The following is a 17,982-nucleotide window of genomic DNA, read 5'->3' on the forward strand; positions in this document are numbered from 1 at the left end:
TTTAAAGTCATTGTTGTCAGGGATGGAAAATATCAGGTATATGGAACAACCCTTTAAACCCAGTGTTGTCAGGGATGGAAAATATCAGGTATTTGGAACAACTCTTTAAAGCCAGTGTTGTCAGGATGGAAAATATCAGGTATTTAGAACAACTCTTTAAAGTCAGTGTTGTCAGGGATGGAAAATATCAGGTATTTGGAACAACTCTTTAAAGCCAGTGTTGTCAGGGATGTAGAATATCAGGTATTTGGAACAACTCTTTAAAGCCAGTGTTGTCAGTGATGGAAAATGTCAGGTATTTGGAACAACTCTTTAAAGCCAGTGTTGTCAGGGATGAAGAATATCAAGTATATGGAACAACTCTTTAAAGCCAGTGTTGTCAGGGATGGAAAATATCAGGTATATGGAACAACTCTTTAAAACCATTGTTGTCAGGGATAGAAAATATTAGGTATAAGGAACAACTCTTTAAAGCCAGTGTTGTCAGGGATGTAGAATATCAAGTATATGGAACAACTCTTTAAAGCCAGTGTTGTCAGGGATGGAAAATATCAGGTATATGGAACAACTCTTTAAAGCCAGTGTTGTTAGGAATGTAGAATATCAAGTATATGGAACAACTCTTTAAAGCCAGTGTTGTCAGGGATGGAAAATATAAGGTATATGGAACAACTCTTTAAAGCCATTGTTGTCAGGGATAGAAAATATTAGGTATATGGAACAACTCTTTAAAGCCAGTGTTGTCAGGGATGGAAAATATCAGGTATATGGAACAACTGTTTAAACCCAGTGTTGTCAGGGATGGAAAATATCAGGTATATGGAACAACTCTTTAAAGCCAATGTTGTCAGGGATGGAAAATATCAGGTATATGGAACAACTCTTTAAAGCCAGTGTTGTCAGGGATGGAAAATATCAGGTATTTGGAACAACTCTTTAAACCCAGTGTTGTCAGGAATGGAAAATATCAGGTATATGGAACAACTCTTTAAAGCCAGTTTTGTCAGGGATTTAAAATATCAGGTATATGGAACAACTCTTTAAAGCCAGTGTTGTCAGGGATGGAAAATATCAGGTATTTGGAACAACTCTTTAAAGCCAGTGTTGTCAGGGATGGAAAACATCAGGTATATGGAACAACTCTTTAAAGCCAGTGTTGTCAGGGATAGAAAATATCAGGAATATGGAACAACTCTTTAAAGCCAGTGTTGTCAGGGATAGAAAATATTAGGTATATGGAACAACTCTTTAAAGCCAGTGTTGTCAGGGATGTAGAATATCAAGTATATGGAACAACTCTTTAAAGAATATCATGCACATCAGGCATGGGCAGCGTCCTTCAGGGTGCCACACCCAATTATGCAAATTCACAGATGAAACCAGATTCTGCACAGGATCAGGACCTTGGGACATAATTTGCCTACCCACGAGATATATGGTAAAAATCTTAAAGTCACTTTTGTCAGAGATGAAGAGTATCGATTATATGGTACAACTTTTTTACAGCTATTTATGTATTGTCATGGTTGGTGAATATCATGCACATGGTACAGTTTTTGAGCTAGAGCTTTCTTGAATTCTGCAGCTCCTTGTACCATACAATTATAATTGAGCCATCTGAAGTATAAAGATAATATCAGCCTGGTGATGTAAAAAGTCAGTTTGATATAAAATGTGATCAGCTTTCTCATTAGGATTTTAAAAGATGTCCAGACTTGTTTTTTTTAAATGGCACAGGTCTCAGTCTCAGCCCACAAAATTGGAGTCCCATTAATGAAATCTTTCATTTCCCTTATAATCTTTTGGGGCATCATGCATGTATTGTTGTGCCACCATTACAAATCTCATCAGATTGTTCTTGCTTATTCATTGTGAAAGGTTTAGTAGTATTATGCAAGAATGAAAACCCTAAGGCAATTAAGAAATGTGATAATTGTGATTGTGCAGTTCTCAATGACTTTACATTGCTATACTTTAATTTTGTACAAGTCAAGAAGGTAGAAAAGAAGAGATTTAAGTTTCTTTTCAATATTTATTGAATACGCCTAAATAATTTTTTATCTTTAATTGAAACACTGGGATGTTTTGCAGAATAATACTGCACCACATTACAAAAGAAACAAATTTAGATGATATATTAACATTTTTGTTAAGTCATTAACTCGTTCAGTCCCAATCCTGCCTGTAGCTGTGATGATGCTGTACCCTACTTCTGAGCTCTGCAGCATCAAGGTCATTTAAGATACACCAAAGTGGGGTGGTATTACAAAAAAGCAGACAGATATAGTTCTTCACTGATACCAAATAATCTAGACATTCTAGTTGCGCTACAAAATACAGAGGGTAAAACCTAATTTTTTTGGACCAGTTTTTTTTTTTCTCACCCAAAATTCGTCAGTGGTCGGAATCCAATTTTGTGTCTGAATTTTAGACTTTTTGGCCTCAGGTCTAAGGCAGACAGGTCTGAACTGCACACAAGACAGGTGAACCTTTGCAAAAAGTAGGATAAGGTGGGCATTTGGAGTAAAGATTGGTCTCAATACGAAAACGATGGGTCCGTTAAGAAAAAAACCTGTAAGGCTTAATGAGCTAATTTTAAATAAATTGTTCAGCCCATGGGTATATCCAGTTCCATAATTTATTCCACAAATCTCTTTCATATACATTTAGTTTCTTTATCAGAATTGGATACATTACCAACTTTTTCTTGACCTGACTCATGGGAATCGGGCTTTATTACAGGTTTGCACTTTGCACCCAAGAAAGTAATAGACATAACTTGAAAAAGTCATTGGAAAAGCTCACATTTGATAATCCTTTGGAAATGAAAGTACATCTGCACATGACAATGAAAAGCAGCTGATTTGATTATTCCATGGGTGTTCTTATTTCTCTGACAAAGTCATTTATATTATAAGGAAGAAAAAGGACAGTTGCCAATATCTCGGCACTATTTTTCAAAATGTGGCATATGTAACAAAATGATTTTAAGTGAATAATATGTATCAAAGTGAAACTTCAAAGATACGTTCATGTTATGAACCAATTGGTAGGAGTTTTAATAAAGCACTGCAATAGGTGTTCTGCTCTCATATACACCACTCCCTCGATAACTTGCGCACATCAGGGTCCAGAAACATCGACCGCACTATAAGTGAGGCACGAGTTATCGAGGGACCTATAAAATAAGCCTAAAACCAATAAAGTGATTGACGACGTAACAGAGAAATAAAGGGGGGGGGTAGGCAGATTATACTGTTGAATACTCACTTTATAATCGTTCTGAGATTAACTGTTAATAAATATCTCTTCATAACGGTGTACTTTATTATTTCCTCATAGGACAACATTAATTTCAGGATAAATTACAGTATATTGAGGCGATCATCGAAAACATTATTCCACGTGGTTTCCGTTCGCTTAACATGTGTACCACTTCACACATTGTGTACTACGTCACTAATTTTTATGTTGAATTGGATACATTCTAGTTTTATTGTTTGATCCAAATTAGACGTTTTTTTATATACAAAAGATTGACTCTTTTCGAGAAACAGTGTCGATCGAACGATAGATAGATAAATAGATTTGATGAATGTGATAGAAGTAAATTGGAAAACAAAACAAAACAAGGGTTAATGAGTACTAACATATTTAATTGGTCTACAAATTTAAAACAACGTAAATTAGAACAAGTTAATACTTGCCGTTGTGCCATGCTTGACAAATATCAATTCACTTTTTGAAAAAATCAGTTATTGTGTGTGTGTGTGTGTGTGCTACTCCTTGGTTTCTCTGCCGCCGAGCAAAATCCCTCAGATTTCTCAACTGCACGAGCTTTATGTAGTCAACATTTTGGGTCTCCAGCCACCTTATGGCAGTATCAAAATATTGGATTGTTTCCTGTACAGAGGGGTGGGGGGTGCAACATCTGCGTCTGCACCACTTTCAACACTTGTGTTACTCCAGTTAGAATCGTCTTCTGCTGCAAATTTGTTCACTATAGAAATAGTTATAGTTTCATCTGACATGTATTCGGCTGTGGGGCAATCATTGTCAGCACAAATCCACTCCTCCATATCATCAAGAGAAACGCCCATCTCAGGACCATGAGTCTGTACGAATTTCTCCCAAACAGCCTCGGCATTAATGACATCAGTTTCACTGAAACATTCGAAGTCACTATCATCAACGTTGTCTCTGTTACTGTTTTGTTTTACGTCAAAGGCAGCTCCAAGACCCTTAATCCAGCACCCGAGGTCTCTTGTAATCGATTTTTTATTTAATGCAACAAACACTTCCCCAAGTTGTTGATCAGAACAAAGCCGGCATGTACATGTAATTAGGTTCTCACAGAAGTACTCACGGGTTTCGATGTGACGGTCGATTGACTCTTTTCATGTTTTCAATGAACAGGATATGTTGTGATTATAATGTTTACACTGAAATGTAATTAAAGGATTAGAACGTGACTTTCACACAGCCTTTGAACTAGCCACCTAGCTGTTGCATCATGTTCTTTTTTCTTTTTTTTAATGTACTCTTATCAAATGGCAACAGTATATCATATATCAGCACAGTTAACTGATCAACACATTTTCCCACAAAGCAGGTGGCTGAAACAGGACCGGCAAATCTTTGAATTTTCCCACGCACCTATTACATGCGTACGGAGGACTCCCGCCTCAGTAACTTTCTGCGTCCCAGATCAAAAATTGGCGTCCAAATATGCGTAATTAAGCGTTTTCGAGACCTCTGAAATCAATTCTTCTTTAGAACTTGAAAATTTCAAAATATGGATTATATTTTGACGGGCATTAATCACCATTTTCGATGATAAAACGAGCAATGTATCAAGGTTTAATTTATCAGTTCTTATTGTAATTTTTTCATGTTCAGCATATTTTAAAGATATTTTAAATACATTTTCTCTGGAAAAAAATCGGGAGCCAAGACGGACACCGCATTATAAGTGGGATCGCGAGATATCGAGGGAGCGGTGTACTGAGGTCTGGCCTATGAACCATTACAGTCACCTGGCTTTTGTCATAAGCCAGACACTCTATGATTGATTCTCACTTTGCAGAAAAATCTCAAACAAAATACAAAGTTTACAGCGGGGGAAACTGTACATAGAGTTAACACTGACATTTTCATTATCTTTCATCCAAATTTTATAAAGAGTTGTGTGGATTTTGGTATCCCAGAGAACCCTGATGATTGGTGGGTCAAAATAATGGAAGCAGAGTGAATTTGAAAAATTATCGATTATATATTTTGCAATCATTTTATGAGGTATGTCTGGTCTGGCATAGAAACTTTATGCATGGGATAGCTCATATTTATTTAAAGTGGGGTCCCCTGAACTTGTAAATCCATCCTTTGAAAAGCATCTGATAACTTGAAATGAACTAGGTTATTTTATTTTACCTCTATCAGTATCTTGTGTCTTTCAGTAGATGAAGAAAATAATAAAAGAATAATACTATACTGGGATAGGACAAAGCAATCATAGTGAGAGGATACATGATTTGTCCTTTGCAAGTGAATGACAGATTTTGTAATTTAAAGAATTCCTTTCTAGCAATGCATACATATAATTTCACACCAATTTGTTTTTACAGATGACAAAGTGTTTTTCATATATAACTTCATTGAAAATATGGAAGTGACAGCAATGACAAGCTTTTTTAAGGCACTCTCAGATATAATTCTATATGGGCTTGTCTAAAAATGCCATGTCGAAGCAATTGCATTGTCAGTATGGAAGTCTTGTGGCTGTAATCAGACTGCACCTGTGAATATTATCACATCATCAAACCATCCCATGGCATCTGACCTACGACAAGTAATGATTTCACATCTGCGAGATTTCTGTCACGTCGATGAGAATAGGCTGCATAAATACATGTTTTTGTTATTATTGAATGCTCTAGGTCAGCCCAGATGGTACAGCCACGCCAGACCGAGATGTAATTCCGCTGTGTTGTTGTAAGATCAATGGAGCCTCATTTCAGAAGCTGGCCTCAGCTGTTACCTATTGTCAGGCCCTGGACTCTGTGGATGGGAAGGTACATCTTCATTAAATGTGATTAAATATACCATATATACTTGCATATAAGACAATTCTGATGGCAAACTGTATAAACCCAGATTTGCCATCTCATAATGTGCTGGCAAATCTGGGTCAGTGCAGTTTGTTAGGAGCAATCAGTAGAACAAACAACATATACTCTGATCTTTATTGTTTTCAGTTTGACTCAATTTAAAAGCAAGTACACATGGTACTAGGAGACACTTTTGCTTCCCAGTATGGTTCTTGTCTATTCATTATCATTTACCTCTTCCTTACATATTAGGGCTTTTATACAAATTTCATTTTTAGAAATTTCATAAAAGAGTATGGTTCTTATTCCAGTCATGAATTCTTCGTGTACCGCATTAGTGCTGTGGTTTCACTTCTTAACCTGGAGTACAAGTTTTCATAAATTTTATTTTGGTGTAGAACCCCCACCTAACCCTGTGTTCATAATGATATTTGGCATCTTGTTATTCAGCTTGATTACATTGTGGGAAGTATTATCTTGTATTTTTACATGTAGTTGTTTTGTTTTAACCCTTTAAAAAAAAAGAATTCAATAAAGATTACAAATTATTTTACATTATTCCAATGCACATGTATATATACAATATTCGGTAATTGTCATTTCTACTTACTGTCGAAATCTCTGATGTAAGATTAGTAAGATTAGTAAGGTTAGAGAAAGAGTGTTAATTATTTAAATACTATTATAGAAAATGAAAGTGCAAATAATGAAATGTACAAAAAATAGATTTAATAATTACATTTTCATCTTTATTTTGTTCTCTGCATTGCTCAGTGATTTAAGATTTATGTAGTCATGATCGATCAGAATGATGTAATTCTGATCGTAACAATCATTCCATACCAAATCACGTAAAATCTAAAATTCCAGGGTGACCATCTCGGATTTCCTTGACATTTTTCAAGATGTACAAATTTGTTAATGATGGCTGCATGCAAAATTTCAATAAAAAAATTTGAGTTACTTTTGGCTTACCTGGTCATCCATCACAACATAAATACAATTTTAAAAGAACTATACCCTACAGAGTATTGTACTGAAAACCTCAGGGTGATTTGGCATAGAATGACCCAAATATTTAAATCCTGATGAAAGTTCCTTTCTCTTTATCCACATGTTTTTAATTCATTTAAACAACAAGACTGTAAAGTTCTGTTGCTTGAAGCGCAGGTAACAATCAAACACTTTGTATATACACTAATTGCATCACAATGCTAAAGCTCACACTAAAATGATTTTTGGACAAACTATTGAATAAACATCGGGTCAGTTAAGTCTCCTGGTATAAAGAAACATTTGTCACGTATAAAATGCCCAAAGTACAGAATTACCTAAATCTAGCTTTCTTAAAATACGAGACAATTAGGTCTGATCTCTTCGACATTTTCTCACAAGCCATGATTATCCATTTAGCATGAATGGATTTGAGTGCTTATGTTTGAAGGTCCACTGATAAAATATTGATCTTCTAGAGTGATGTTTTCCTTTTCTCATGGTCTGTACAGCCTGTTTTATATATCTTACAGGTCAGTTGTCTGAGTATGATTTCACTTCTTCAATGTATTGCTTGTTTAGTACCAAGTTTAACTGTTGGAGTTTCTCCTTACACGATGTGGGCATGAAGAAAATGTGATTCCGTTGTCTTCGAGTTGAAGTATTTTTGAATTTAGATAACTTTGTGCGTATTGGAGATTGACACAGTCTGCTCAGTGCATTGACCATGAAACTATTCAATATATGTTTGGTTCATATAAGGAAAAATGACAGCCGCATAAATTTAATTTTACCACTCTCAAGCTGCTGTGTTTAAGTCATTATCATTGGAATGTACTGATGATGAAATATTTTAGATGTGCTTCTGTAATAGTCACTTGACTTGGTATTCACTGCCTTGGCACCATGTGGTGCTGTGCACAATGTAAAGAATTGATTTTGGCAAGTGTATGGTTTATGCAGATCCTGGTGGTAGTGTTTTGAACATTCAAGCAAGCACACTTTTTTGTCAGCATAGTTCTGCATTTTTGTTGTCTCTTTTTCAGTATTTGTTTATAAAAATTTACAAAATTAAATACCCATAAATATTTACGTATGAAACAATACACTTGTGCTGAGTATCACTATGATATATAGCATATGATACTATACATACTGCTCCAGTGACCTAGTGGTTAGAGCGTCTGCCTTGGATGCTGGAGTTTGTGGGTTTGATCACCAGACAAGACATACCAAAGAATTATAAAAATGGTACTTAACCCTTTACCTCATAGAGTCTGTGTGTCAGTACAGTGTGCTATAAATAGAACACCTATTACCTATTCGACTCCATACACATAGGCCTGCCTGCAAACTGTTAAGCAGTGTAGTGTATGTTACATTTAACAGCAATTTTAACCATTTTCAATGTTGGTACACATCTATTATGTATGGAAAAATTTAAGAGTAAAGTCCGATCATTATAGCTGTGTAATTATTTTTCACGGAAGAATTTTTATATGCTTTAAAATCTTGAGAGAACTTGTTCACTGTCAAGTCAGTGAATTTGCGTGACCAACCATAGCTGCCATTTCTCATACTCAGAATTTACAAGTTATTTGTCTGCGTCTGCATCACTAAGTTATCAGAATTTGATAATTTATAAAAACTATTTGCTGCCTAATTCAATATCAGAGCCTTTACCTAAGTTATTGAAGCTTTTGAAGTTGTGATTTTAATCATGAAGAGTACTGAACAAAATCCGTGACCTCCAGTTTGGAGAGTGGAGAATACGACCCAGTTACTTTAAATAGCAGATTTCAACCAGAGCATAAACAGCAACCACGTGATCCGACATAAAGGTCATTTATAGCAATGAATGAGGTATCTAATGGGGGTTTTCCCCCAAAGGTGGCACTGCGAAAACCCGCTAAAAATGGCCAATGTTTACAGCAGGTGTCAAAAGGCGCTTCCATGTGAATGGCCAAGAGGCGTCAAAAGGTACTTCCATGCAAACGGAGTAGAGGTGTCAAAAGGCGGTTGCATGAGGTAAAGGGTTAACAGCTGCCTCGCTTGGCGCTCAGCATTAAGAGGTTAGTGTTAGGACTGGTCAACCTGGTTTCAGGATAATGTGACTGGATGGGACATCATGCTAGATGTCTGCAGCATGATGCCCCAGTGCTAGACATCACTATAATCTGCCACACTGCAGACATCATAGCAATATAATTGAAAAATTGTTAAAACTACTTTAAAAATCCAAATCTCACACACACAATACATGCACATATAGTCTTTCATCTTTCAAATGTCTGTCAGCAGTAGGGTGGTGCCATTTTTTTGTTTACATCTTGGTTGTATTTCCAGTATGTGAATTACAGATATACACTTTTCATCTGTTCATATGCTGTTCCCATCCTTGAAAAGATTAGCAAAAACTCACTTCCTTTTAGTTGTCAGTGATTTGACTTAACCCAATTTTATCCTGAATATGACTACAGTCGTAAAACCTCATTCTATCCTGAATACGCATGTGGTCACAGTATCCCATTATATCGGTTGCAGCCACAATTTAAATTGATAGAAGGGGCAACTGTTCAACACCCAGAAGAAGCCGATGCACAACATTACTTTGAATTACTTTGGGATGATTTAATCTGATTTGACTAAAGTCACCAAGATGGATGCCAGTCGATATTCCCACAATGAAGGCATTTTTAGGCTTATGTTTTGGCAACAAAATAAGTATATATATTTGTCACATCCTTCAATAAAATCATGTCTCGTGACAGATTTGATCTGATTTGGAGGTACTTGCATCTCCATGACAATGAAGAACAAGCTACAGAGCCTCAGCCAGAGGGAAGACCAGATAAATTAAAGAAAATAAAATCGTACCAGGATTATTTAGACCAGAGATTTGCATCAAATTTCATACCCAAAGAAATGCAATGATTGATGAAACCATGATAAAATTCAAAGGAAGGCTCTCTTTTAGACAGTATCACCCAGCAAAGCCAACAAATTGGGGTGGGGGTGAAACTATGGAATATGGCTGACAGCTCAACTGGATACATGCACCGATTCCAGGTATACACCGGCAGAGAAGATGGGCAAGAAAAGGGGCTGGCTTAGAAAGTGGTAATGGATCTCCACTCACACATGTTCAGAAAAAATCTGACAGTCTATTTTGACAACTTTTTTACAAGCATAGATTTATTGAGAGACTTACATACTAGAGGGGTAATGTCATATGGAATGGTCTGTAACAAGAGGAAGGGATTGCCAAAAGAGTTGCTGCCAAAACAGCTAAAACTGAAGAAACATGAATACAAAGTCACACAGAAGGATGAACTTAACATTTTGTGTTTGGCAAGATACAAAAACTGTCTGTGTCTTGTCAAATTTTCATGACCGATCATCACGTGGCTTTGTAAACAGACGTTGTGGTGTGGCTGTTCAGCAGCAAGTTGAAGTTCCCAAAACGCTGTCAGATTACCAGCAAAACATGAAGGGGGTAGATCTCTGTGACCATTAGGTCATCACTGGTCAAAAAATTGGTGGCATCAATTTTATTTTTACATAATGGAAACTTCAGCATACAATGTGTATGTGATTGCACTGGACACAAACCCAGAGAGAGTCAAAAGTATGTGGCCAACATTTCAGAGCTATCTGGATGACTTAGTTGCATCTCTGGTTGGTGACACTAGAGCTGGAAAGGCTGCAGCACTTGTTCCAGAGCCTACCAGAGGAACAGTGCAACATACAATTGAACAAATGTTTGACAGAAAAACCTGTCATGAATGTTCACTGGCTGCTCAACCTGGAGAGAGAAGAGATAGAATTATCTTTATTTTATTCACATACTGTTAGGAGCATTTCATTCATCTTCATGAACAAAAGTTTCACTGAACATCATGTTAAGTTTTTAAAAATAAAACAAATTCTTTCAGTTGTGAGCATGTACATTGGTAAAGGATGACAAAACATATATCACTGTTGCAAACTTTATTACCTTTTCAGAGATACATAATTTTTATATACTTTAAAAAAGAGAAACAACATTGTTAGAACATTTTTAGCAAACATTCATGAATGGTCATCACAATTTCTGCTGCTGCTGCTGTATGATGCTCCGTTTTACCACAGTGTATTTAGAATTGCTTCTCATGAATCAGGCACTGCAGTTGAAAGTGGTAAACAGGATAAAATGGATTAAAGCACTTCTTATGATGTCTAGTTTGGTCCTAAATGGAAAAAAATGGTGCTGATCAGACATCCGTTTGGCCACCATATTGACTATTTTTGACAATTTTGGATCAATATGAAAATCTTCTACTTCTGGTTCCTGAATGACAAGTAATATTGCCGTGGAGTTTTCTCAAGATGTCTATTTGATCCTAAACAAAAAGGGTGCTGCTTCCACATCCAATATGGTCACTACAGTGGCAATCTTCAAAATCATGGTCATATCAACATGTGCTTATTACTAAACGACTTGTGATGTCCTAAATGAAAATGGTGCAGCTCAGACACCTGTTATGGCCACCTTCAAAATCTTGTAATCACTACTTCTGAGTAAATGGTCATATCAGCATGTGGTTTTCACTGAACAATGTCTAATCTTGTCTAGTAGGTCATAATTGAAAGTCGTTCCAGTCTAAGATCCAGTTTGGTTGCTACATTGGCCATCTTGAGGATCTTGTTATGGCTACTTATAAATGTCTGGTTAATATTGATAATGTGCTTTCACCAATGTGCTTCTTATGATGTAGAGTCAATCCTAAATGAATGATGCAGATCTGATATCCAGTATGATAGCCATCTGTAAGATCTTTTAATTACTTGTGCAAAACAGAATTCATTTCAACATAGTGTTTGCACCAGAAGACTTCTCATGATGTCCTATTGGCAATGAATGAAAAGCGTGGCAATATTACATCCAGTATGTACATCCTAATTTGAAAATCTTGTAATTGGTAAAACATCAGAGTTGGTTTCAACAATCCATGATTAAAAGGAAGAATTGATTGTATTTTGAATTCTGTTTTTGGGCCACTAGTTTCAGTAACTTACAGAGACTTGTGTTCTTATTTACAGTTAAATACTTGAGCTTTTAGCAGTGTTCATTCTTGTAGATAAGAATAAGAATGGAAAATTCATGCATTAGGAAAACTGATGAATTTACTTATATCTACAGTGGCAGTTAGCATCACAAAGATGTCTTATTTTTGTGGCATTGTAAATTTACGAAGCTTGTATGTTGTGAAGTCATTTGTATAATTCAGTCACAATTTATTTTTGTCTTATAACCTGCTGTAGTCATTCACTTCAAACTTGAGACCATGCTGTCACAATTTATTTTTGTCCAGTAACCTGCTGTAGTCATTGGCTTCAGACATGAGACCAAGCTGTCACATTTTCTTAGTATCCTACAAGCTGCTGTAATCTTCATTTTCAAATGCAAGAACAAACTGTCACTATTTCTTTTTGTCATATAAGGTGCTGTTATTGTCTTCAAGCTTCAGACTGAACTGTTACAATTCCTTATGTAATATAGGTTGCTGTTGTCGGCTTCATGCCTCATACTGAACTGTCACATTTTATTACATCATATAAGCTACTGTTATTGGCTTCAAGCTTCAGACTGAACTGTCAGTGTCTTCATCATACAAGCTAGTATCTTTGATTTCAAACTTGAGACCAAACTCTATTTCAGGTGATGGGATGTTGTAACAAAGTGACAAACCCCCAGCTTGTCCGTCCAGCTGTGAAGATCCCTTTTATGGCGGTGTGTGAGGTCCATCGCAAACGTCTCCGATTACATCAGTGTTGTCCAGGCTGTGGTCACTTTTGTACACAGGTAAATTACCTTCTGGTTAGAACATTTAAAACTATTACATATATTACTATTCCCTCCATGTATTAAAACACCATTTTAAAAACCTTATCTTCATTTTCTATACCTTGGAAGCGGAAGGTCATGGGTTCGATCCCCAGCCGAGTCATGCCAAAGACTTACAAAAATGGTACTAACAGCTGCCTTGCTTGGCGCTCAGCATTAAGAGATTAGTGTTAGGACTGGTCGGCCTGGTGTCAGGATAATGTGACTAGGTGGGACATCATGCTGCATGGCTGCAGCATGATGACCCAGTGCTAGACATCACTATAAACTGTCACACTGCAGACATTGTAGTAGTATAACTGCAAAATTGTTAAAGCTACATTAAAAATCTAAATCTCACACACACACACACACACACACTTTCTATAAATAGTGAGTTTGTTGTTAGATGTTGATGCTTTTGGCTTCATATCATTTGGTTACTTAAACAATTTTCCACATCTGTTGACTTATTTCTTGCTACAGATATGAAGATGAAAGGCTACCTACAAAACATGACAACTCGGTCGTACCATCTTTTAGACATGTTAGTCATCTTTCTCATTCACATAATTTTGTTTCTTACGAAAGATATAATACTAACATAATAAATCTTCAAATTAAATAAAACTCATTTAATTTTTGGCCCAAAGAATTTCATGCTCAAAATTGTGAGTCATTTAGTCATCTGAACTTGTGCAGAGTATACGATAGGGGTGTAATGTTTTTCATACTATGCATTACATATGTGAGAATTTCTGGTATCATTTTACTGTGTGAGGATTTTGTTTTGCTGGAGCATCTTACACTGACACAGTCGCATGTGATATACTTGTCTAGTGGCAGAGATGAAATGTTTTTCTTGATCCACAGGGAAAGTTCTACCAGTGTCGGAAGGAGGGCAGTCCAATTGTTCACAATTTCCACAAACTCTGTCAGGTGTTTAAGAGTGGGAAGTACTTCTGTCCCCACTGTGGGGAAGGATCTTCTCAATATGAGGTCATGCTGCAGCTCAATGACTCACGCAGCAATTCCACAGCCTCCTTGTCACAAGACGTCGCCACAAAGCGAGCTGCGTAAGTGTAAACAAAGTCTTTTGTCTTGCACTCACATATCTACTTGGCAACACTTGTCATCTGTAAGAAATGGTGGGGAGGGACCAGTAACGTGCCACCAGAATTTATACAGTAAAAAGTGGTGAAGGGACAGGTAGTGGAGAGTTAAAAAAAAAACAAAACACAAGGACTCTTTCTCTTTTTTCTGAAGCATTTAGGAGATGCAACAATTTTAAAACACTTTAATCAGACATTGCTGTTGACCAGATTGACTGGGTCAGATTCAGAGTAACAGGTATTATAAAAAATACCCACACTGTCATGCTTACAAATCATTTGAAATGTAAATCCAGGTACCATTCTCATCGAAATTGAAGATTTGTTTAAAGGCTGCAGATTTCTTGTTTATCTGCCTCTGTTTCAGTTTCATGTTATTTGTTAACTTCGTAGTTGTAAAACACTAAGACTTACTTTTTCCTACTCTTGTACATTATGGTGATATTTTTCAGAAACAAAGCCAAGATGGGAGCTTTTGGAAATCCTCGCAAGTCTAAAGGCGAGGGGGAAGAGGATACTATCATAAAACACACACTAGAGAGCAGCAAGAAAATATTGTCAACAGGTAAAGAAAATTTGGGCCAATAGATCTTTGAACACAAAGCACGTACATAGGAAATTATCTGGAATTTAAGTTGATTACCATGAAATTTTTTTATTTATAAAAGTAGATGAACAGGTGAATGAAGAAAGAACAAAGAAATAAAGTTGAGAATGAATTGCAGTTGAATAATAATGACAGGGAATAACGATCTTGATGAATATTGCATATATGGAAACATTTTCTCATTGTTTGGTGTTGGCAAAACTTCCAGTTTGGAATTACTTTTTATCATAAAATGTTTGCCTGATTGCAAAAGCAATTTAGGCTTGTAGATTGATGATGTTTGTATGTAGTTATCAGCCTGGAAGCCCATCCATTTTGCATCAATACTAAGGTTAGGGTTTATGTTTCAGTCATTTTCTGAGACTCTTTTGCTTGCAGAATATATATATTTGACAATGCATGATATAAGAAACTGGTCGATGTGACTCCAGTTCGGTGAAAAATGTCAGTAGAAATGAAGAAGTAAATATTCAGATAACTCGCAAGAAAATCAGTGTTTATGGTTACATTTTAAAATGTTAAAGGTATATTCTGAAGGAATACATGCATCATTTATTAGGGCTTAATTGTTGATGACTGTACAGGTACACATATTTCCAGTAGGAAGATGCATTATGATTTTGAAAGTTTGCTTCTTTCACTGCACATATTACCCATTTGGCGATTGCAGACGAGATGTATAGATTCAGAAATATTGAAATTGACAGTGTTTCAGCCAGAATGTGACCTTGAGCAATTTGCACAAAAAATAGACAACCATCATTTAATACTGTTATTTCTGTTGTCATATTTTTGTACTTTTCAAGTTCCAAACAAGAAAAACCAATTTTTGTTGTTGCTTTAGAATATCATGTATTGTGAATTTACAGGATTTGTTTTCTCATGGATTTCATGGTTGCTACAAACCACAAATATGAGGTTGCAATGATCAATGATCCTGCTACAAACCTGATACAAGGCCCCAATGAGCAATGATCCTGCTACAAACCTGATACAAGGCCCAATCAGCCATGCAACAAACGACAAATACAAGTCCCCAGTGAGCACTGATCAGTGCAACAAACCATAAATTCAAGGCCCCAATGAGCAAAGATACATGCAACAAACCACAAATACAAGACCCCAATTAGCAAAGATCCTGCAACAAACCACAAATACAAGCCATCAGTGAGCAATGATCCATGCAACAAACCACAAATGCAAGTTCCCAGTGAACAAGGATCCACGAAACAAACCACAAATACAAGTCTCCAATGAGCAATGCTCCTTCTACAAACCAGAGACAATGCCCCGATGAGCAACAATCCATGCAACAAACCACAAATACAAGGCCCCAGTGAGCAATGCCCAAATAGAAGGTCCCCAGTGAGCAATAATTTTGGCTACAAACCACAAATAAAAAGTCCAAATGAGCAATGGTCCTTCTGTGAAAACTAAATGACTGCTTCTAATACATCATACCCACAAAAATAAATGAGTCATAGTAATTGTGCTTTTACCAAGTTCAAAGTATGAGACTCTGTATGGTCTGTTATGTTGCTATTTATCTTGCTGGATGGGTCTTTTGAATGCAAAACTAATATTTAAATTTGATTTTGTATTTCAGCTGGGATTCCTCTTGGTCCTGATAGATACTCCCTTGAGAAAGTTCTCACCAATCTGTCCCAGGAAAGGTATGGATACTGTGATAAATTCTGGTGTCATAAAATATAAATAGTGTCTGGCTCATTTAAAAATAATTTTCACAAGTATTCGCATTAAATATTAACTTTCAGTGTTTCATATGTTTGTATTAATGGTCAACAATATGGGATAGATTTTAATACAGACTTGAAAATATGAAAGACTTGTAGGGTTGCTAGGCACAAAAATAAATGTACAAGTATTTTAATATCATATTTAGTGACTTTAGATGATTGATTGTTATTTTGGGTGATTTTGATTGGCACTACATGTATGGGTTTGTCTCCGTTGTCGGTGTTGTTCCAGATTGGTCTTTTTGGTTGTGTTTTGGCCTCTTTTGAGTCCTCTTACACTATTTAGTGTAGTATATTCATTTTCTGAGATGAAGAGTTTATTTCTTGTGTAAGTGCAAATTGCAATTTGCCCATCATTATACTTTTGAGCATTACTAAATTGTTGTTAAGTATTGTTTCCCTCAAGCGCTTACAACCAAGGCTTTTCCATTGATCTCTGCATAAAATCAATGGTTCTCGAGGGTATTCATTCAAGTCGTGTACCGTGTTCAGACAGATGCATTCTGACCAGCGGGCACTGTATATGTAAAGAAGGAGAAGCAGTATAGCAGTGTATATGTGAAGTAAGGTAGCTGATACGATCGTGGTATGCTTACAATAGAGATCGCAATATAGCATAACAAAATAAAGCATTAAAGACTACAAAATATTTCAAATGATATGAAATAAACCTAGAATATATTCTTAGGTGTTGAAGATTGATGCTTCCATAGAATTAATATTGCTATACTTCAGCATAGCTGCCAACCCTCACGATTTTGGCATGAATTTCATGACTTTATCAGTGATTCAGATTCATGCCGCATGTAAAAAAAAGTCACAAATTCCCCCGTTTTCAATTATTTTAAATCTTTAATAAGAGATTTCCCATTAAGCGCTAGTCATGATATCGGCAGTTGCCAAAATGGTCCAGTACTGCTGGTCGTGATATTAGTGGAACTAGAACTGATTGGTATAGTTGGCCCGGAAGCAAGCATTTTAGCAAATTTTAATCTATATATATAAGAGTTGTTTTGCAAATGCTTTTGAGAGAAACAGGGGCCTAACCAGAATTTTGTTCTGCACATGTGCCTCACAACATTGATTCTAATTACCGTTTTTCATCACACGTGCTCGACGCTAGCATGATTTTGAAGGGAAAATAACCCAATAATCTAAGGTATTTTTGTCACTATGATTTTTTCCTTCAGATTAATGTTTTTTTCTCAACATCGTGTTCTCGTTGAGCACCTGTGTTCAGCATTGCATCTTAAAAATGACTTAACCAACAAGGAAAAAGATATGTATTGCAAAAACAGTGAAGCTTAGTTTGGAATATACAAAAAATTCGCCCTGCATTCAGCCATCAAATACATCATGCTTTTTTCATGCAGTGTGTCACAAATTTTAGCATTGGGCATGGTGGCAGAGACGATGTGAGGAAGCACATTGCTACCAAAAAGCACATAGAGGTTGGGGAAATTAAGATCTCGCAGCAGATTTCAGCTCTGGAATATTTTAAGCCATTGACAGAAGACCTGCATGCTACCAGTGCTGAAGC

General features: G+C 36.2%; 1 protein-coding gene across 1 annotated transcript in view; it reads left to right on the plus strand.

Moving 5' to 3' along the window:
* LOC149779897 (uncharacterized) overlaps positions 1-17,982 on the plus strand; it is a 137,126-nt gene that overhangs the window by 82,162 nt on the left and 36,982 nt on the right. The window contains exons 6-10 of the mRNA XM_089936583.1: positions 5,937-6,071; positions 12,802-12,945; positions 13,840-14,042; positions 14,531-14,643; positions 16,292-16,358. Coding sequence (XP_089792709.1) covers positions 5,937-6,071; positions 12,802-12,945; positions 13,840-14,042; positions 14,531-14,643; positions 16,292-16,358 — 662 coding nt within the window. The remainder of the gene's footprint in view (positions 1-5,936; positions 6,072-12,801; positions 12,946-13,839; positions 14,043-14,530; positions 14,644-16,291; positions 16,359-17,982) is intronic.

Source organism: Sinohyriopsis cumingii, chromosome 16 (assembly GCF_028554795.1).
Source record: "Sinohyriopsis cumingii isolate HCF-2022 chromosome 16, ASM2855479v2, whole genome shotgun sequence".
NCBI classification, from domain to species: Eukaryota; Metazoa; Mollusca; class Bivalvia; order Unionida; family Unionidae; genus Sinohyriopsis; species Sinohyriopsis cumingii.